At 43.0% G+C, this 19145-nt stretch overlaps 2 protein-coding genes across 5 annotated transcripts in view; one reads left to right on the top strand and one right to left on the bottom strand.

Annotated features, from left to right (window-relative positions):
- Positions 1 to 319: 319 nt before the first annotated feature.
- crebzf (CREB/ATF bZIP transcription factor) lies at positions 320 to 4421 on the top strand. 2 transcript variants are annotated; one of them, XR_012599192.1, is made up of 4 exons: positions 320 to 486; positions 1387 to 2217; positions 2372 to 2446; positions 2839 to 4420. XR_012599192.1 is itself a non-coding variant. In XM_074680588.1 (3 exons), the coding sequence occupies exons 2-3, from the start codon at positions 1448 to 1450 to the stop codon at positions 2379 to 2381; spliced, it is 780 nt and encodes a 259-aa protein (XP_074536689.1). In that variant the 5' UTR covers positions 320 to 486; positions 1387 to 1447; the 3' UTR covers positions 2382 to 4421. The 2 variants fall into 2 exon arrangements, 1 of the variants encoding a protein (XP_074536689.1); XM_074680588.1 differs by having other exon boundaries at positions 2372 to 4421.
- A 2936-nt stretch (positions 4422 to 7357) lies between these two features.
- atp2b3b (ATPase plasma membrane Ca2+ transporting 3b) overlaps positions 7358 to 19145 on the bottom strand; it is a 50484-nt gene continuing 38696 nt past the window's right edge. For 2 of the 3 annotated variants that reach the window (XM_074681223.1, XM_074681222.1), the window contains exon 25: positions 7358 to 11937. In XM_074681223.1, coding sequence (XP_074537324.1) covers positions 11434 to 11937 — 504 coding nt within the window. In that variant the 3' untranslated portion in view covers positions 7358 to 11433. The remainder of the gene's footprint in view (positions 11938 to 19145) is intronic. The other variant, XM_074681224.1, reaches the window with a different exon arrangement.

Genomic DNA, 19145 nt, shown 5'->3' with positions numbered 1-19145 from the left:
GAGAAATATATTTTTTCAACATTTTCATAAATGTACCAAACAACATTGGTACAGCTTTCATTCATTAGTATGCGAATAGATTCTAAAGAGAGCATTTTATACAAGACAAGATTTCTGAGATAAGTTTCGGTTTGGTTTGGGCTGGTTGTCTTACTGATAAACGAACTATTTTTGGAGAGAGATTTAAAAAATGTTTTAGGAAACATCGTTTGGAGTAGAAATTTGAAACATAAAGCGGTTACAATTCGTAACAAACGAAACAAAAAATAGATAAGTGGGTCTTTTATTTTGATAAATTAATCCGGAAGCGTCTTTTTTTGTGGATTTCCTCTACGCAGCATTTCAACGCGCCTTTGTCGTCTTTGTGCAACAGTCCGTGGGCGGCCACAGGAATATCAGTCACTCAGCAGAACTTCACCAAAGACCCTGCTTTCTGTGGCCCATTTTTTTGTTTTAATTATTTGTTATTTTTTTCCAATCGGGACGGTAAGTCGACCAGGGAACCTTTTTAATTTTTGCTGCGTCATTCCTAAACCAGCTTTGTACGACTGTAGTTAGCGCGGTAGCTGCGTTAGCTTCTGGTAACGATTATTATAGCCGCCGGTTGGGGTTATTTAGCTAAATATTAAAATCGATAAAGTTACACCATAGTGTACCCAAGTGGTTTGAAAATCATAAATTTGGATTCAAAAGTTGCAGTTTGCCACCGGTGTCGTCTAACTTCATGTTTAACTGAATAGGATCTACAAAGGCCTTGTTAGCATACTAATGTCAGGCTAGTGTTTGAAATATCTCTAGACATCCTTAAGTAAACACACACACTCGCAGGACAAATTTATCACTGTGCGTAAACTTTAGATTGGATCTTTGATTCGCGGGCTCATTTTGGGCTGTCACATTAGAGATTTAAATGGTGCTATTGCTAGCAGGCCTGGCCAAAGCAGGAAGCCTGTGACGTTAGAGAAACGTTTCTTATACACTCAGACGGGCCTGACATAACATGGAGGCTTACACCAGAAAGTTAACTTTGTAAATGATGAATGCAGGTGCACAACATATAAACACGAAAGTAGAATTTCCACATAAAAACTTAAAAAACTTAAACATTGAGTATAACTCTGGTACAGTTATCAGGTTACTTAATTTTAAAGGATGATCCTATTGTCCTAATATGCATCAGGTCACCTGACTGTCATTTCACACCAAGGAGGCTCTGCTCTATTTGTTCAGTTATTTCTAATCAGTAGTTTTTTTCCCATATCTGTTATGATGCAGTAAAGACAGACATACAGATGGTTTTTCATTTGCAGCACCAATCTTTTCTTAATGATCTAATTTATTAACTGCTGTAGAAAAACCCTTACAGTGTATTTTCTGTCTCCACAGGACAAAGAAGACACAGAAGTTGTTTTCTTTAGTGTCCCAGAAGTCTCACAGCCAAACCACAATGATCACCAGAAGAAGAGGCCGGTCAGAGCTGCAGTCTCTGGAGATTGAAGTGGCACATGCTGTTGAAACGGATGAAGAGCTGCCGAGTCCATCTGAGGGGTTTATGGCAGATGATATCGACACCGCTGGAATAGAGCTGGATGACCTTTTTGGAATAGAAGACTTAAAATGGACTCTTGAAAAAGATGCAACGTCCCCTCTCTTTGGTATTGAATTGGCTGATTTTGGAGTGCTCAGTTCAAAGGATCCAGACTCTGGGATTGAGGCGTCAACGGGCTCCTCCCCAGACAGGGTGCAGCCTGACTCGAAGCTCAAGAACAGACAAAACCAGGCCAGGAGTGTGATCAACAAAAATGCTATCGCTGCCAGAATGAATCGTCTCAAGAAGAAAGAATACGTCAACAACCTGGAGAAGAAGGTTGGTGTCCTGTTGACGGAAAACAATGGGCTCAAACAGGAAAACACTCAGCTGACCAAAAGGGTGGAGGAGCTGGAAGATGAGACCAGGTACCTGAGAGCTGTACTGGCCAATGAGAGCATGTTAGCCCAGCTCTTGTCCAGGCTGAGCGGTGTGAGTGGGATGAAATTATCTTCCTCGCTTTTCCAGGGCCACAACTCAAACGACCATGACTACGCGTTACCGAGGAAGCGTGTGAAAGTGGAGGAGAAAGAGACATCTGGTGGTGTGTGTCTGCACGTGGACAAGAACCACGTGTCGGTGGAGTTCTGCACTAAGTGTGCTGAGAGTGCAAGCACGTCTCTCAAAATGTAGGGTCAAGTACTTCTCTGTGTTTTCAGATATTCAGACTGAACTGTTGAGGCTGGATGAACACTGTTTCAGTTAATTTACCTGAGAACTGCTGAATGTGCATGTGTTGATGTGATTCTGGATTAACACGTTACTGCTAAACCTTGTTGACAGTTTCTTCTAGGTAATGGTTGATCCACCATGCGGGCTGAGCTCTTCTCTGAACACCTTTACCTGCCTGACTCCATGGTAAGGATCAGACAAGAACAGACTTGATGTTTGTGGGGATGGAGGAATTCAGCAGCGACCTCACTACTTTATTTTAAAAAGTACCCTTTAACTGGGCTTAGAAAACTTAAGCCATAGTCCGTTTTTTTGTTATTAAGGAATAATTTGAGTTAATATGAGGCTAAGAGTTAAATCACTGTCCTGTTTAAATGTTAAGACATTATGATGAAGGTGAAAGTCCACAAAGAGTGAACATGAATCAGTTGAATGATTGGATATCCAAAAATCCACACCAAAAAGAAAAGAAGTCTGTAAATAATTTTATTTGTTTGGAGTGAATCTCTTTGTGAACAGTCACCATTGTACAAGAGAATACTTTTATTTAGCGCCACCTATTTTTCTTTATGCTAAAGTGGATTCTGCTGGTGGAGGGGAAGAGGCTGGACAAGCAGCTGCCATCACGGCCTGGTATTTTTTTAAAGGTAGTATCGGTAACAAATGGTATTCATTAATTCTATTCCACCAATACTCCACCACACCTGCAGCTGTTCATGTGCAGCTGCTCCATTCAGAGCAATGCTAAAAGTGGAATCTAGTCTGACTATTATAAGCTGTTCATACCTGGCATGTATTTACAGACAGTCTGATCTAAGTGCCAGTTTGATGTGTGTAAACATGTAAATGTGTAAATAACTTTGATTTGAGGCCAATGACCTCTGAGAAATGTTGAGAAATAAATCCTATTTTTATTGTAAATGACTTAGAAATATCTTTTCTCTGTCTTGTTGTGTACTTTTGATATTAATGCTTCTCTTTTTTTCTCTTTGAACAGCAAGCTCTCTGCCGATAAACGTCTTACTTTTCCTGAACATTTGGGTCGAGTCTGGTAAAGGTTGTCAGAACAAAGCAAAGAGGAAGTACAAAGCTCCCAGCATGAGGGGGTCATTATCAGGCCTGTTTTGGTCCATTTACTTCAGGGAATCACTCTCATATCACAGCCAGATGTTTATTAAAGCTTCTTTTATTTTCCACAATTCAGTTGAACCCTGTATGAGTCAGGCCTCTTAGCTGTGCCATGCCAAGCCTTTAACATTTGTCCTCAAAGTTGCTGCCTCTACTGATTATCTGCTTGCAATGAAAAACTGTAAAAGAAGAAAAAAAAAAGACAACTACAGTGAAAGTATGATATTAAGTTGTTGGATTAATAACTATTGTTTTGGTTTTGACCCAAACATAGGAATTCATTATACAGATGTGAGACAGTACAGGACTCTGTATCGTGTTTTCAGTTTGAATGGAGCTGGAGTTTTATTAGAGCTTTATTAATGAAGTTCACATCAGTGTCAACAGGACTGATCACACAGAGATATGATCAGGTTTAGATACTGCAGCTTTTGGAATAAAGATAATGATACCCTATAAATGCATGCATGACTTCACCTTCACCAGTTGCTGGTCATGGCTTTGCTTGGCACAACTAACAGACTCACTGCTGGTTTAAAATGTTACCATATCATGTCAGATACAAGCAGAAAATCTTTATGTTGACCATGTTTATTATCTGATGTAGCTGAAAGCAAAAAGAGCAATTTATTTGAGTATGCTACTTTGGTGTTAACTTAGGTTGAAAAGCTTTATCGTTCTATAGGTTTAGTGGCTGATGTAGAGAGAATCCAGCCACCATTAACCTTTCAGGTAACTCATCTTCATCCAATCCTTAGAGATCAGCAAACAGAAAAGTTACAGCCCAGTGAACTCCCTTAATGGATAAGTTTGGTTTTTACAGCTTTTACATTGTTTATAGAATGAAGTAGAACAAAATACTCACCCAGAAGGTTTTCCTGATTCAAGCAGTGCTTCGGGAGATATTTAGATCCAAAATCGTGCAGCGGACGTCCGTATAATGGGATTCATCGGGGCATAGACAGCGCCGCTCCTAAAACTAGATTAATTGTCCATAAACTCGTGTTTTTCGCCAATATTCCATCATGGTCCGCTCCAGGTTAGTCCTCTGCTGCAGTCTGTGTCACTCCAGACAGCGCTGTGTGGCTGTACTGACCTCTGAACTGATGAAGACTTTGTTTACGATTGCCCCTCTGCGCATGCGCAGTGCGGCTCTTTGTGTAGGGGAAGGCGGCGTGCGGAGGGGCAATTGTAAACCAAGTCTTCGTCAGTTCAGAGGTCTGTACAGCCACACAGCGCTGTCTGGAGTGACACAGACTGCAGCAGAGGACTAACCCGGAGCGGACCATGATGGAATATTGGTGAAAAACATGAGTTTATGGACGATTAATGCAGTTCATTCTATAAACAATGTAAAAGCTGTATGAACCGAACTTATCCTTTAAATGAAGCCCTGTGACACTCTGACTTTACACAACACTACATTCGGAATAATCAGTCAAGATATGAAGACTTGGACAACCTGTTTAGTATTACTTTTCTATAACATAATACTGTTAAAATTCACTGATTCAGTGTTGATTGAATTTAGATGATCGAGTGCTCCAAGTCAGAAAGTCAAACAAAAGTCCTAAAATCTAATCAGATTCTTGTGTTGAAGTGTTGGTTATCCTCCTGTATAGAATAAAAAGAAACTATATTATTTGGAGACTGCTGGCTGACTTTTTCCAGGTCTGCAGGGTTTCCTCTGTGGTATCATAAGCGGTACTGTGAGGTGGTTTATCAGCCTATTGTGATGAGGAGTTTGACATGAAGTAAATGGGCCAAGACCAATAAACAAAGAATAAAAGATAAGAGGGAACCTCAGCAGGGAGATGATTATTTTTCAAGAAAAATTATCCAGCAGTATCTAGAGATAAAAAATACTGAGTATTGGGATTTTTTTGAGTACTATTGAGTTGATGAGCGGCTCATGATCAGTAACTTCAGACATCTAATGAGATCTGTTCAAGACATTTATGATCAAAACTGAGTGACTTCAATCAGCTCAGGTGTGCTGATGAGAATGTGGCTGGCTGTGATCTTTGGAGTCATAAAAAAAAATGACTAAGAGGTAGTTAACGTGTCACATAGTGAGCTTGTTCTGCAGTTGCATTGGGCCCATTTTTATTTAGTTCAGTGGACATCAAAAGAACGACATGCTCCAACGAGAGATTACCTTTAACTCAGGTGTAAGACCCAAACAGACTTAGTTAAAGTACTAGAGGGAGAATATAAAGGGAGGTATATTTAATTAAACCGATAGCTTTTTTTGCTACCTCCAAGAAAATTTGACCAACATGTTTATGAAGTACCAGTATAGTACAGGTGTTTCTACCTGTGAAGGAGCAGAGCTCATCTGCAGCACATTTACAGCTTAGATGGAAAACAATTGTTTGTCCAGAGAAAGAAACCTGAGCACAGCTTTGGGATTAGACCAATAAAAAGAAAACAACCCAGCACTGATCTTTGTTGATGGGTGACTGTCACAGCTCATATAAACTCTGATCATATCTGTAATGAATAAACAGAGAGTCCTCTGGGATTGAACAAGTCAGTCAGCCTGCTTCAGGGTTGGTGTATGCTCATTTCATTACAACAGAGCCAAATATCTGCAGAGAAACAGAGGAATGATTCTGGACCCGCTTTAAACCCTGAACTATGAATGCCTGTCTGCCCTGTTAGAGGTGGGGTGTTTTGGGGATTTCCAGTCTGCACAACAAGCTCAAAGCAGCTTTTTTTGCACACAACACAAGGCCTGTTTTCTTTAGTTAATTAATTTACAAAGGAATACTGAGTAAGTGTCCCTCAAATGTCGGGTACCTAGAAGAGGAAGGCAGTCAATAAATGTGTTTTTGATGTGCAGGGCTTCAGACTCTATAATGTCACCATGGATAAATATATTTAGTCTGAGGTTTCAGATGGTACCACTCCATAGAAAAATAAGTATTACAGGAGTTAAATATGTAACGATTCTTCAATATAGATGGCCAAGGTAGTATAAATGGAAAAGTCTGCACACAGATGAACTGAGTGTATGCACAAATTTAGAGCTCCTAGCAAAAATATCGGAACACAAAACTGGTTACAAGATCGAGTCCTGATCACATTTCATATTAAAAAAACACCTTTCAAGAAATCATATCACATAAACACAACAAAAGGAAAAATCTTCATACCTTCACACCTGTGTTGATCTTTGGGATGAAAATGAGGTTCAAACATGCTGAGAAGATCTTGGGAGGCGCCACCTGCTGGAAAATCACTGGAAGTGGAGCTGGGACAAATTGCCCTACATTGGTGAAGAACCAGCAGCTGGTGTTAAAAATGTGAATCCAGCTCCAGCAGTAACACAAGCACACAACTAAACCTGTAGGAAGGCCGATACAATAAGTGATCAGTACAACTTTATTTAAAGATCTAGACTGGACCTCAAATACTGAATTGTTTTTAGACGACTTTCTGAGGCAAGTACAGTATTTAGAATCTGTCTTTGCATTAGAATCTCCTTCATAGAAAAGATGATTTATCACACGCACCCTCAAGTTGATCCTTGGACGTTTACTCACAAACACTTCACCTGCAGTCACACAGGTGTATGTGTGTGTTCCTTCAGTTTTAACAGATTATCATTAAACAGCCTGAAAATAAAACTGATATTATCTAAGCGATGAAATTAAACTCCACCATTAGGGAGAAGATAATTATTTCTAAAGCTTTAAATAAGACAGTTATCATCAGTGATGCTTTGAATATTAAATAAAGGATAACAAGAGACTGTCCACAAGAGGGCACCAAAACCAACACCTGATTTTTTTTTTTTTTTTAGCCAGTATGCAGACTTGGATGTATTGATATAATGTAAAACTTCCTCTGACTTATGAGTTGACATCACCTGAGTCGTCCAGGTGAGGAGAATCAAACACTTTCTTGAGACCTGATCTTTAGAAACAGTCACGATGATGAACAAACAACACAGGAGCACACAGACTTTGTCAAAGTTATTATTGTAGAATACTTTGATGTAGTTTTTTCTTTCATACAGACAAAAGGTGTTGGACTTAATTCCCATTAAATTCTCTTAGATTTCCATACAGATTTAGTCTACAGTATACAGGTGTGTTCTTCCTCATATATAGATATTTATTCGCTTAAATAACAGGCAGGTAACTCTTTAATATATTCAATAGTCTTTATGGATTTTTTTGTTGGTTTTTTTCTTTTTCAGCACAGTTAGGCCGTATTTTCTGTCTGCTGAACAGTGCTGTGATGTGCAAGTCGGGGGACCGTTCACAAACGATATTTACAACAGTATGTATAATGAATAATGTAAAGCCTTAGCTTCGCCCATCCAAACATGGCAGTAAATACTGTTAGCAGATCTAAAAGAGCAGCCTAACAGCGCATAGACACACTGCACTTCTGCAGTCTCTAGCTCTGCAGCAGCCCCTCTGGCCACCCTATGGTCCCCGTAGGTCCTTCAGCTCAGGAAGAGGAGCACCTGTCCCTCCCATCCCTCTCGTCCTCTATTTACAGAGTGTTGACTAGAGGCTTCTCCACACCTCTGCACAAGTCAGGGACTGTTCGCTGACAGAAAACACAGCCCTCAGAATATGCTCAGGAGAATGTGCAACTGTCTTTCCATCAGTGGGAGCACTGGTGGAGAAACCAAAGATAATAATCAGAATATACAAGCGATCTGTTTTTTTCTTCCTCTCTTTACAAAAAGCAAAAGGATTCAAATAAAAGAAAGAAAGAAAGATCCAAATAAAAAACCAAGTATAACAGGAACATAGTACCTGTAAATCAAAGATGCACATGTGCACATTTGGGCGGTCTGTACAGGAGTGGTGCAGTTGTACAATTTATAATCTGATAAATATAATATATTCTTTTTCACATTGTGTTTCTCCTTCTGTGAAGCTTTCTCACAACATCAGGATGGAACATTGTGGTGGGCGGGACGAATGGACAGAGATGGACAGTCAAATTTACACCACTGGAGATAGTTCGCCTGTTTGTGTCTGTGTGTGTGTCTGTGTATCTGTGTGTGTGCTGCAAAAATCTTCATAGCGCTGTTATAAGAGGTGCTGAAGTAGAACAGGTTAGACTTAAACAGGTATGACTCTGTGTGTGTGTGTGTGTGTGTGTGTGTGTGTGTGTGTGTGTGTGTGTGTGTGTGTGTGTGTGTGTGAGGAGAGCAGATGTGGAGAGGTCATAGCACACAGTAGTGACAGTAGCCTAAATGATTTACCAACACATAAAGAGTGACATTAATGATACCAAATGCATGCTTCAAAACAGACAGACCAATACGATGTTAGCCCCACCCACTGCCACAGGGCGGGGCCAGTGGCGGGGCAAAGGGGGGGAGGGAGGGGGCGATGATGTTGAGCATTCAAGAAGACAGAGTTCTGTACAGGTGGGGCTGTTCCCAGAGAGGCCTGCTCAGGTCCTGGACCAGGTGCAGCAGGACTCACGTGTTCTGTTCTCTCAGGTGGAACATGGCAGTCTGTTGCATATCGTCTGCCCTCGCCGTCCTCTGGCACTCGGACCAGACGGTGACTCAGGGAGGTCAAGGGGCGGAGGGAGGAAGGGAGGGGGAGGGTTCACGCTCCGAGGCAACATGAAGTCAGTGGGTAGCCCACACCTAGTGCATTATGGGACACAGGAGGGCGCTCTCATGGCCGAGCTGGAATGTGATGCAGGTGCTGGAATGTTCGGAATGTTCTATGGAATGTTGGCGGAATGCAATGTCACAAGCGCAGCGCCTGGCGTCACGGGGCAGCTGTCCCCACATCATTTTCAACTCTGACATTTGATTGGTTGGTGAGGGCTCAGGCAGTGTGTCAGACAATGAGTCTTAAAGAGACAATTCAACCCTTTAGATAAAGAACGGGAACCTCGCTGACGTCCGCTCAACGGGAAGCTTCTTCCAGTTAGCTTACCTTAGCATTGGGACAGGACAGCTGAGCTTACGATAAGTCCACCCTCAGATAGATGTGATCAGTGATCACGTGATCTCACGCCTTACATTTAGAGATGTAACCATATCTCCATACTGTCGTGGTCCCATGACCGTAGGTAATAACTTTTTGTTTCAGAACAGAGACAAGTTTATAAGTCCTGTATCTTGGTACTGAGGACTTATTATAGAGTTATTATTATACTGAAAGATCTTGATATTGTTACATCTTTCTTTCACTTATTATAAGCTACCGCTAACGCTCCTCCCAACAACACACCAGTCATTTCACAGTTACTTCCAAAACCATAAAAGCTGATGACCCATCCCGTGCTCTCACCAAACCACCTCTGTCCATCCTTTCATTTTAATGTTTATAGCCTCACATCCTTTCTCTTCCTCTCTTTCTTTAAAATAATTATACTTTTTCAGATTAAATATAAATCAGTGTAACTCTGAAGAATCCAGATGAACCTGTCTCAGCATGGTACTGAAAAGACTCAAAAGTCACTCAGCATTGTACTCCTGATCTGTGAGATCCTGAACAGCTCTGGGAAAGACAGAGTGGTCTCTACATGAGGAGGTTCTGATTAACTAAATAAATCCAGCTGCCGTTTCCAAACTGTTGAATCTGTTCCTTTAAGGTCTTCTGACAGTCTGAGCAGACATCTTGAGCGTTTGACACGTGACTCAAAGCTGTCAGAGGACACACCTGATGGATCTGAGCAGCTCTGGGGATAAAGCTTACGCTTGAGTCAGACACACCACCTCCTGCTCCCATTTGATGCTTTCTCCTGTTTCACATCAAACTGTGAGAAACTGAATCCACGGAGACGATGGAACACTAAGGGAGGCGACTGATGGCACGAGAGCAGCTGTGAGGTGAGTGTAGGTCAGTCTTAAAGGGCCATCGCCTGTGCATCGTGTGTCTGATGGCATTTAAAGGGTTAATGCTTCACAAGCATTCAACTTTGTTCAGAGAGAGCTGGAACACAGGCATGCACACATACACACTCACTCACACACACACATACACACACAAAAGACCAGCAAGGACGAGGTGAGACAAGACAACCAGACAGAGTGAGGAACAGACGATGATGAGGCTGAAGGCGGGGCCAGAGTCTCCGCCCCCTTCAGTTCATCCTCATTACGGCTGGAGGCTGGGGGTCTGAGTGGAGACGCCAGAGTGAAACACACACACACACACACACAAATGGTCTGGTCTCACAGTAGGAGTGGAGACCATGAGTCCGCATGAGCTATTACCTGTACACCCCCCTTGGACCCACGTGGACTCAGGTGTGTCCAATGAGAGAGGAAAGAAATGAAGCTTCATATATACACATTAACCTCCTGCGTATATACGGCCTTCGATGGGTCAGGGTTTGATCCCAGCTCAGCTCCATCCAGAGGTTCTCCAACTGAAGATTTGTGTCTGCTTCTGTTTTTGTTGATGTGATGAAAAAAAGCTGACGTGAAGGAACCAATGAGAGGATGAGAAAGTGACACCTCCACCTCTGAGCCAATGAGAGGATGAGGTGGGCAAAGTTAAAGCTTTGTCTTCAGGTGACTGCAGGTAGGAGTCAGGTGGGTGTAAGGGGGGACATGGCAGGTAGAGGGGAGGCTCGTAAAGGACAATAACACTGATGATGAACACCAATAGGAGCAGAGTGGCGTCTGGCCCAGCGTGGCCCAGTCTGGCCTGGTCCTGCTCAAGAGGGTTTGTGTAATTTTTTGGGGTGTTTTCTCCCCCTCCCCCCTCCTCCCTTCCTCCTCCTTCAGCCGCTGCTCATGGCGACACAGAGAGCAGAGCTGTGCAGGTGGGTGATGAGCAAGCGTCGGGGCGTTTGGGTAGGTTCAGGGGTAAGAGGGTCTGGGGGTTGGACTGAGAGGGCCAGAGGGGAGGCAGAGGGAGGGGAAATCTCAGAGTCTTCAGGGAGCTGCAGGCAGCCATTGTCCTCTCCCCCCTGCTCCTCCCTCACTCCCTCCTGTTCTTGTGGCGTGGGGAGGTTTGATGAAATGTCATGTGTGAGTCCTCCTCCCCCCCTCCCACAGACTCCTCCCCCTCCCACAGACTCCTCCCCCTCACCATGTACAGTTATAATGAGGTCTCCACACAGTAGAGGTGGGCCAGGTGTGGGGCAGGGGGTTTCAGCGGCCTGTCCCTGCCATGATGGTTGTGGTGGTGATGGTGGCGGGAGTGATGGCGGGGGCTGCGGTTGCTTGGGGCGTGGCTGCTCTTTTTGTTGCTGTGGGAGACAGATGAGCTGCTGCTGCTGCTGCTGCTGTTGTTGTTGTTGTTTCGATTGCACGGGGTCACCGGGAGGCTGTACTGGCGGTAAGGGCGGGTGGGTCGGTTGCGGGTTGGGGGCTGGGGCTGGGTGGGAGGGGGTGGCGGCTTGCGGAGGGCCGGGTGCAGGTGCTGGTATCTGCTGAGCTCTGATTCATCGTCCACGTCGGTGTCGTCGATCAGCGGGATGTTGTGGATAAGGTCGTTGATGAGGAACTCCGGGTGGGCCATGAAGTTGTGGATGGAGTTGCGGGATTCCGGTTTCTCCCGGCCCTCGTACAGCGAACTACGGAATGCTTTCACCACTCGCATCTGCAGAGAGGACGATGAGGAGGAGACCACAAGACACAGAGAAGAGACAGTCAGAGAGGGACAGAGAAGACATGGGACAAGGGAAGCCCAGAGACAGACGTGTGTCCTCAGCAGACAGACAGACCAACAGACAGACAGACCGACAAACAGACAGACAGACACTCAGGGCCAGGTGGAGTCAGACTTTGCTCATGCCTAACTTTTTGAATGGAGTCATTTTTATTCCTCCTTAACTCTGCAGAGCAGCTCTGGCAGCGTCGTCTAGGAAACCTCTTCTTTTTTTATTTTGAAGGTTAAACTGTTAGCCGCCACCGGCCTGCCCGCTTGCCTCTGGTTTGACTTAGATTTGAAGACAGAGCCTTTTAGATTTTGCAAAGTATTTCAAATCTCAAATAGCACAGAGACAAGATTGATTTATGACTAACACTTCATCTGACCAGCTGAGTCAATCTCTGTTCTCTCAAGAGTCAAAAATGTCCCTGATGTTCACATTAGAGTTTTCTCTGATAAGATTTTAAAAATCTGCAAAATAACGAACCTGGTTGGACTGAAGACTGGGGAAAGTTTTACCCAAATTTTGGTTTTAACCCATTAAGACTGGATGCAACATTTACCCATTTATATTTTTAAGGTTAGGTTGCAATATATGCACATTCCTTTAACCATTAAACTTCCTGCTCAACAATTTGGGAAAGCATTTTTTGAGTCTCTATATCCCACTGAAAATATGTTGAACTGAATAAAATTGATTGGGTGGTCCCCTCTATTTGAAATATATATATATATATTTTTTGATCCAACAACATGATTAAAAAAAAACAATCTTTTATTTTAAAAAAAAAGTATGTATTCTCTAATTTTGGATGGACCTTAAAGTGTTTAAAATCAAATAGAATAAAACAACTGAAGGTAATATCCCTTGCATTTAAAAAGTTGAAGGGTTAAGACATGATGGTACATGTAAGTCTTTGCAGGAAGTGTCATCATTTTCAAGACATGTGACTCATGAAATGTGCACGAAGGGAATGACGTGCATTTTGGGGGATTTCTTTTATCATAATTTGGCTCATGTCCTTTCCCATATCACTTTGTTACACTGGCACTTTCGCAGGATTTTTTTTTTTTTCATTTTAATAAGAAATACTTTTTAATTTTTGTTTTTGTTGATTTTTTAATGCAAATGCACATGAGAGAAAAGTTAGGATGTTCAGATGAGGCCCTACTTCTAAATTATCAAATGGTTTTTAGGCACTATCTTCCTATCTTCTCTAGAGGATGAGATATAATGATTTCAACTCTGAATTTCTCTTTTCCCACAAAACCTTCAGCTTTCAAGAGATTCACTTTATGCTTCAGTTTTAAAAGGTGCTTTCAGCAGACGTCTTAGATCTGCAAGGGTTAAACTCTCCTCATCAGCTTGACTGGATCAGATATAAACACACAGAACTACTTTCCAAATGTAGAAGTTTATTCTGAACAATGAAATCTTTGGACAGAGCTCAGCTCAGTTGACAGTTTTTCTGTGTTTCTGTAGCTGTAGGGAAAGTCACTGACATCTCCTGTTGATAAACAAAGCAGTTCATGAGGCTGCAGAGAAAAAGACATGAAGCCCATGTTGAGCCGCATCTATCGGGCAAAAGTGGAAGAATTTAATCTACGTTGAGGATATTCTGCAGGTAGAGAAACGTCTGAACTGTCACCAAATTAAAGGGTATTTTGTGGGGCACCGATAGCCTAGCGTTATAAGTTGTGCCCGATGACATTGCCTTTGATCGGGTGGCTTGGGTTTTGAATCCAGCATGTGTTTTTTTTTTCCCGCATGTCACTCCCCACTCTTGCCCCTCTTTCTTACTCTATCCATTGTCTTCCCCTATCACATTATAGGCATGAAAAGCCCCAAAAATAACTTTAAAGAAAGGGATTTCATTATTTTAACATCAAGATGTCTTATGTAAAGTTTTAAAGGAAATGTCCTCATGTTCTGCACGTACATCTGTTTCTCTTATTTTGGTGTAAAGGATTATTTTTCAATATACTTTGATAAGCAAACACTTTTGTTAATATATATATATATTTTGTAATTCTTTATTTTTTGTTGGAAAAGACATTTTCATTGATAAACAATTAAGCATTTCTTATACAAACTCCTTTTCCAGTCTTTTCTATTACACATATGTAGAATTTTGTGTGTAATCTTCAAAAACATACAGTTAAACATATTCTCTTTTTTGCTGTTTACATTTTAAATGTGTTTAAATCTCCATATAATATCCACATATTCTACATCACTCATATAAATGAATAACTATGTACACATGAACAAGGGGAGTTTACATTTACATTGTGTCTCTCACTTAGGAGGTTGAAGAAGAATGGGGATATAGTGAATAGTGAAGATAGTGAGGTCAGACAAAGTTTGCTCTAAATGGAGTAACAAATTCAATCCACTTATTCCAGATGAGATAAAATTTGTCTTTTTGAATTCTTAGATTGTAGGTCAACTTCTCCATTTTAAACATTTCTAAGATTATTTTGAACAACTCGAAATATTTATTTAATATATCATTTTCCAGTGATGGACTTTTTGCTAGCTGTAAGGAGGGCCTGCAATAACTTTTTTTCCCTCCTATCTTTTATGGAAATAATATGACCTAGATAAAGTCCTTCAAAATTCGGTAGTATTTGAGTGTTAAATAGTTTTTCAAGTGTTTTGTGGATATCCTTCCAGTACATATTCACCTTGGGGCAACCCCAGAAGACATGAAAATAAATTGCCACTCCTGAATCACACTGTCTCCAGCATGTTGGACTTGGGTTCTTATACTTTTCTTGATATGGGGTCTTAAAGTATCTAATAATATTTTTCCAACAATGCTCTCTCCAACTTACTGAATTTGTTGAGGAACACTGAAAACTGCAAATCTCTTCCCAAACTTCCACTGAGAGCCTTATCCCTGCTTCCCTTTCCCATTTTTGTTAATATTTTTCTAAAATTATAAAATATCTTTATATTTATGTCATAAATGGTAAATTCATTTGGTAAATGCTTTGTGGTATTAATGTTCCTCAGTCATAATTCTGATTCCTGTAAACCTGTGAGGAATGTTTTTCTTCTCTGATCTGGTTTAAAACCGGAGCGTCCACCTGATCCCGAGCATCTCCAACAGACAGGAGTGAAAAATAAACCCAAAGTGTTCAGGATGAGTTGGCTCATGAATGTTTCTGTCAGTTCTCACACACTGTCAGACCTCAGAGCGTTCACAAGCCACCATCACAACAAGCACAAAGCTGCACACACTCCACATCAGACACAAGAGTGTGTGTGTGAGTGTGTGTGTTTAATGACACAGCATGTGTGGAAAACACTGGGACATAAGCACACAGGAGCACATGCAAACACACACAAGAGCATTCACACACATGAGAGCACACACGCACATGAGAGTGCACACACACACACACACACACACACACACACACACACACACACACACACACACACACACACACACACACACAGATGATGATAGATGGTAGGCACAGATGGAGAAAAGCAGAAGTGGTGAGTTAGTGAAAAAAAACAAGTGAAAGCCTACAGCAGGGACCACACACAAACACACACACACAAACACACACACACACACACACATTGAGACACAAAAAGCATGCTGAGTAAACAAAGAGCTGAGTTTCCACGTCGTGCAGGTTGATGTCTGCATGCATCTGACAGCTGTCAGTCACGAGAGCTGTTTGTTAAAAAGATCACCATCACACACATGTGCTCATTTGTCAGCATCACACACACACACACACACACACACACACACACACACACACACACACACACACACACACACACACACACACACACACACACACACACGTGCACAGTGCAGCCATGCAGCAGAGAGAGAAAAAGAGACAGTCACAGAGTGACTGAATGATGATGATGATGATGATGGTGCTGATGATGGAGTTGCTGCAGGAAAGAAAAAAAACAGGTCTAGCAGAACAGAAAGGTGACATCACGGAGAATCAGCAGGTCAGCACAGAACGTGATTGGTTAGATCACTGGAAACAGAAGGTGATTGGTTCAAAGGCCGGAGCCAGGCTCAGGCGTCAGCGTGTCACACGCACAGAGGCAGCCAGGTCATGCTGAATCAGATCTCTGTCTCACACACACACACACGCGCGCGCACGCACACAGACTCACACTCACACTCACGAACACGCAGCAAAGTGAGGTCTATGAGTGTACTCCAAGGTGCAGTATGCAGTGATGGTGTGTGCGTGCATAGTCACATTCCTTTGCTACGGCAGTCTGTCCATGCATCCCCGCCCCCCAAGCCCAAACAGAGGCAGAGAAGCAGCATGAGCTCAGAGAGCAGAGACAGATCAGAGACAGGCACAGGCAGCAGAGACACACACAGAGAGACACACACAGGGGCTGCAGCACCGCCACCAGGCCAAACGGTGGGGATGAGAGGAGATGGTCGGACGGCTGAATGAGAGCAGTGCTGCTGTTAGCCCGACAAAGACAAGTCTCTGTGTGTGACTCTGGTTCATATGAAGGACAAACACAGACAGACAAACAGACAGACAGACAGACAGACAGACAGACAGACAGACAGACGGTCAAGCAGTAGGTTCAGTGCTTATCTGTTTTTCCAAAGAGCCTGTCAGACAGCAGAAAAACACCTCATGCAGCCTGAGAAGGTTCCAGAAAGTTCCTTTCTCACTTGGTCAGCGCTGGGTTTGTTTTCATTTTGTGTCCGTGGACAGAGTAAACTTTCGAGTATATAACGCCCACAGTGTGAAGGTCAATCATCCCTCTCACCCAACCCTCTCCCTCTCTCCCTGCCGGCTCTTTCAGCAGTGCTTGATGGAAAAACCAGGATGGTTAAAGAAGGAAACAGGCGCTGGGAGGTAGAGGAGCTGCAGTGAGCAAATCAACAGCTGATGAGGAGAAAGGCAACAGAAAAAGGGAGAAGCTGGGAGGTTCATGAGCGCTGAGCTGCTCACCGAGCCTTCATCACTGCGCTTCAATCCATGCAACACCTCAGCATCACCCTCCTCAATTCAGAGTCGATCCTCCGCTTCACCAAATCATAATCTGTGTTATCTGTGTTTGAACGTGGAGGACTTCAGCAGAGAATTGAGGGGCTGAGGATGACTTCAGATCATTTCCCTTTCTCTACCCTGACCAACCGCAGCTTTCATCTCTTCGCTTCACTTTGCTCTAACTACAGGGTGATGAAACTGGTCTGAAATGAAAACAAACTGGATCCACAGGTCGGATTAGAGATCCAAAGGGACCCCGGAGGTCCAGCACAGCTCAGGTGGATAAAAGCATGAAGCAGAGAGTTTCATATGTTGGTTCAATAACTGGAGGTGTTTGGGTGCACTCAGTAAAAGTCAGAGAGGTGATGGAGCTGACGTCAGAGCTTACGCACATCAGACTGCAGCAGAGCTCAGTGCCAAGTCTGAGGGCTGGGCTGCTCTGCAAAGAACTCTGGGTAATGGAGTAATGACCTGAAGCTTACTGTAGGGGAGCAGCAATACAGGTGGAGAGGAGACACGCCGTTATCAGGTCACTAAAGGAGTCACCAAAGGATCAGACTGTCGATGTCCTGTGTTTGAGATGTCATCAACAAACCCTCCAAAGACCAAAACTGGGCCCATCAGCCCCTCCTGAAGACTGAATCTAAACCTGCTCAAACAGGATGACACTCTGCAGATTCACTGAGCTGAAACAACTTCTATAAGTCTGCTGAAACAGAGCTGAGCCGTCTCACCTTCAACAAGAAACCAAGTACCGCCCCCTAGAGTGAGACCCAGAGAGAAGCACACTGACACCTTTTGACACCTCTCTGCTTTAGAGATCTGGGTTTAGTGAGAGGAGGTGGGCAGGTGTTAGGATACCCAGAATCCTTGGACTACAGTAGCCAAATTCCCACATGTCATTCCCCGACTGTCCTATCCTCCACAAATACAGCTCTAAAAGCCCAAAAACAAAACTTAAAAATAAAAAAATGAGTGGATCAGAGCACTAACTGATGGAGCGATAGTCTGTTCAGGTTTTATTGATCTTTAATCAGCTCTGACCCCAGGGTGCTCTATCTCACTGTCAGTGGCCGTGGCTTTCCTGAACCACACATCATCACTCCAGCTCTAAGCACGCTGACACAAGGACAAACAAATAAAACTCACTGATGTTAACCTTCGTGATCCTTTAACCTGCAGCAGGGTCAAACTGTCAAACATTACGGACATTGATCAACACAAACTGCTGCCCAAACCACCAGGCCTGCAGCGATGTTCTCACAGGGATGACTCACAATAACTGAGGCTGTTAACTTTTATAATGCTCCGTCATCGGGTCACACTTTTATATTTCAAACACCTTCAAAGTTACTTTCCCATTAGCCTCAGCTTTAAGGATAATCACAGGGTTTACTAAGCTCTCTGAAACAAAGAAGTGAGGTAAAGTTCAAATCACACGCATCATCATCCAGAGTGATTCACTTACAGCTGGTTTTGGTCTTTTAAGAAAACTACAGAACCTCATAGTAAGAACAGACAAGTCTGATACGCAACCTATAGCCTTTTTTATGTTAAATGTCCTGAAAAGCAAACATGAACACATTTAATCTGACTCATAACTGGCTCCACAAACATCAAACTCTTCCTCTCGCTCTGATTGATTTGTCCAGATCCATCAGGTGAACTGAACCAGGTGAGGATGTCTAACTCTGAGGTGCCTACTAAGTAACAGTCAAAATCAACGCACTCCTGAATGAAGGGAAAACTAAAACAGTGAGCTGACAGTGACGGGGTCTGAAGCCTCTCTTTGTGATCTGACTCTCCATCCCTTCTTCAACAGGAACCAGCTTTTCCATAAGACAGTGAGAAGTTAACGGGTTTACTGGAGATCATTCTGGTCAGGGATGGAGAGAGGGATGTGTTTCCATGAACAAAGCTCCTGTCTGTGCAGGAGGATCAGGACCAGAGGCGTCAGCAGCCTTGAGCCTCTCTCTGTGTCTACGCCTACAGGTGATGGAGCAAGGTGGGCAGGAAGCAGCGTGGAATGAAGGAGACAAGGATGGACAGTAGGGAGCAAGGAAGGAAGGGAGGGAGAAGCAACTGAGAAGACGGATAAAGACAACACACATGCATACACACACATACACACGCACGCACACAAACAC

This window comes from Halichoeres trimaculatus, unplaced genomic scaffold, assembly GCF_033239565.1.
Source record: "Halichoeres trimaculatus isolate MK-OKI-2021-1 unplaced genomic scaffold, fHalTri1.1 fHalTri1_scaffold_11, whole genome shotgun sequence".
NCBI classification, from domain to species: Eukaryota; Metazoa; Chordata; class Actinopteri; order Labriformes; family Labridae; genus Halichoeres; species Halichoeres trimaculatus.
Note: the sequence above shows the minus strand (reverse complement) of the source record. Positions and strands in the feature narration are given on the sequence as shown.

Coding starts and splice junctions, on each gene's coding strand:
- crebzf (XM_074680588.1), top strand. CDS start 1,448: ATGATCACCAGAAGAAGAGGCCGGTCAGAGCTGCAGTCTCTGGAGATT.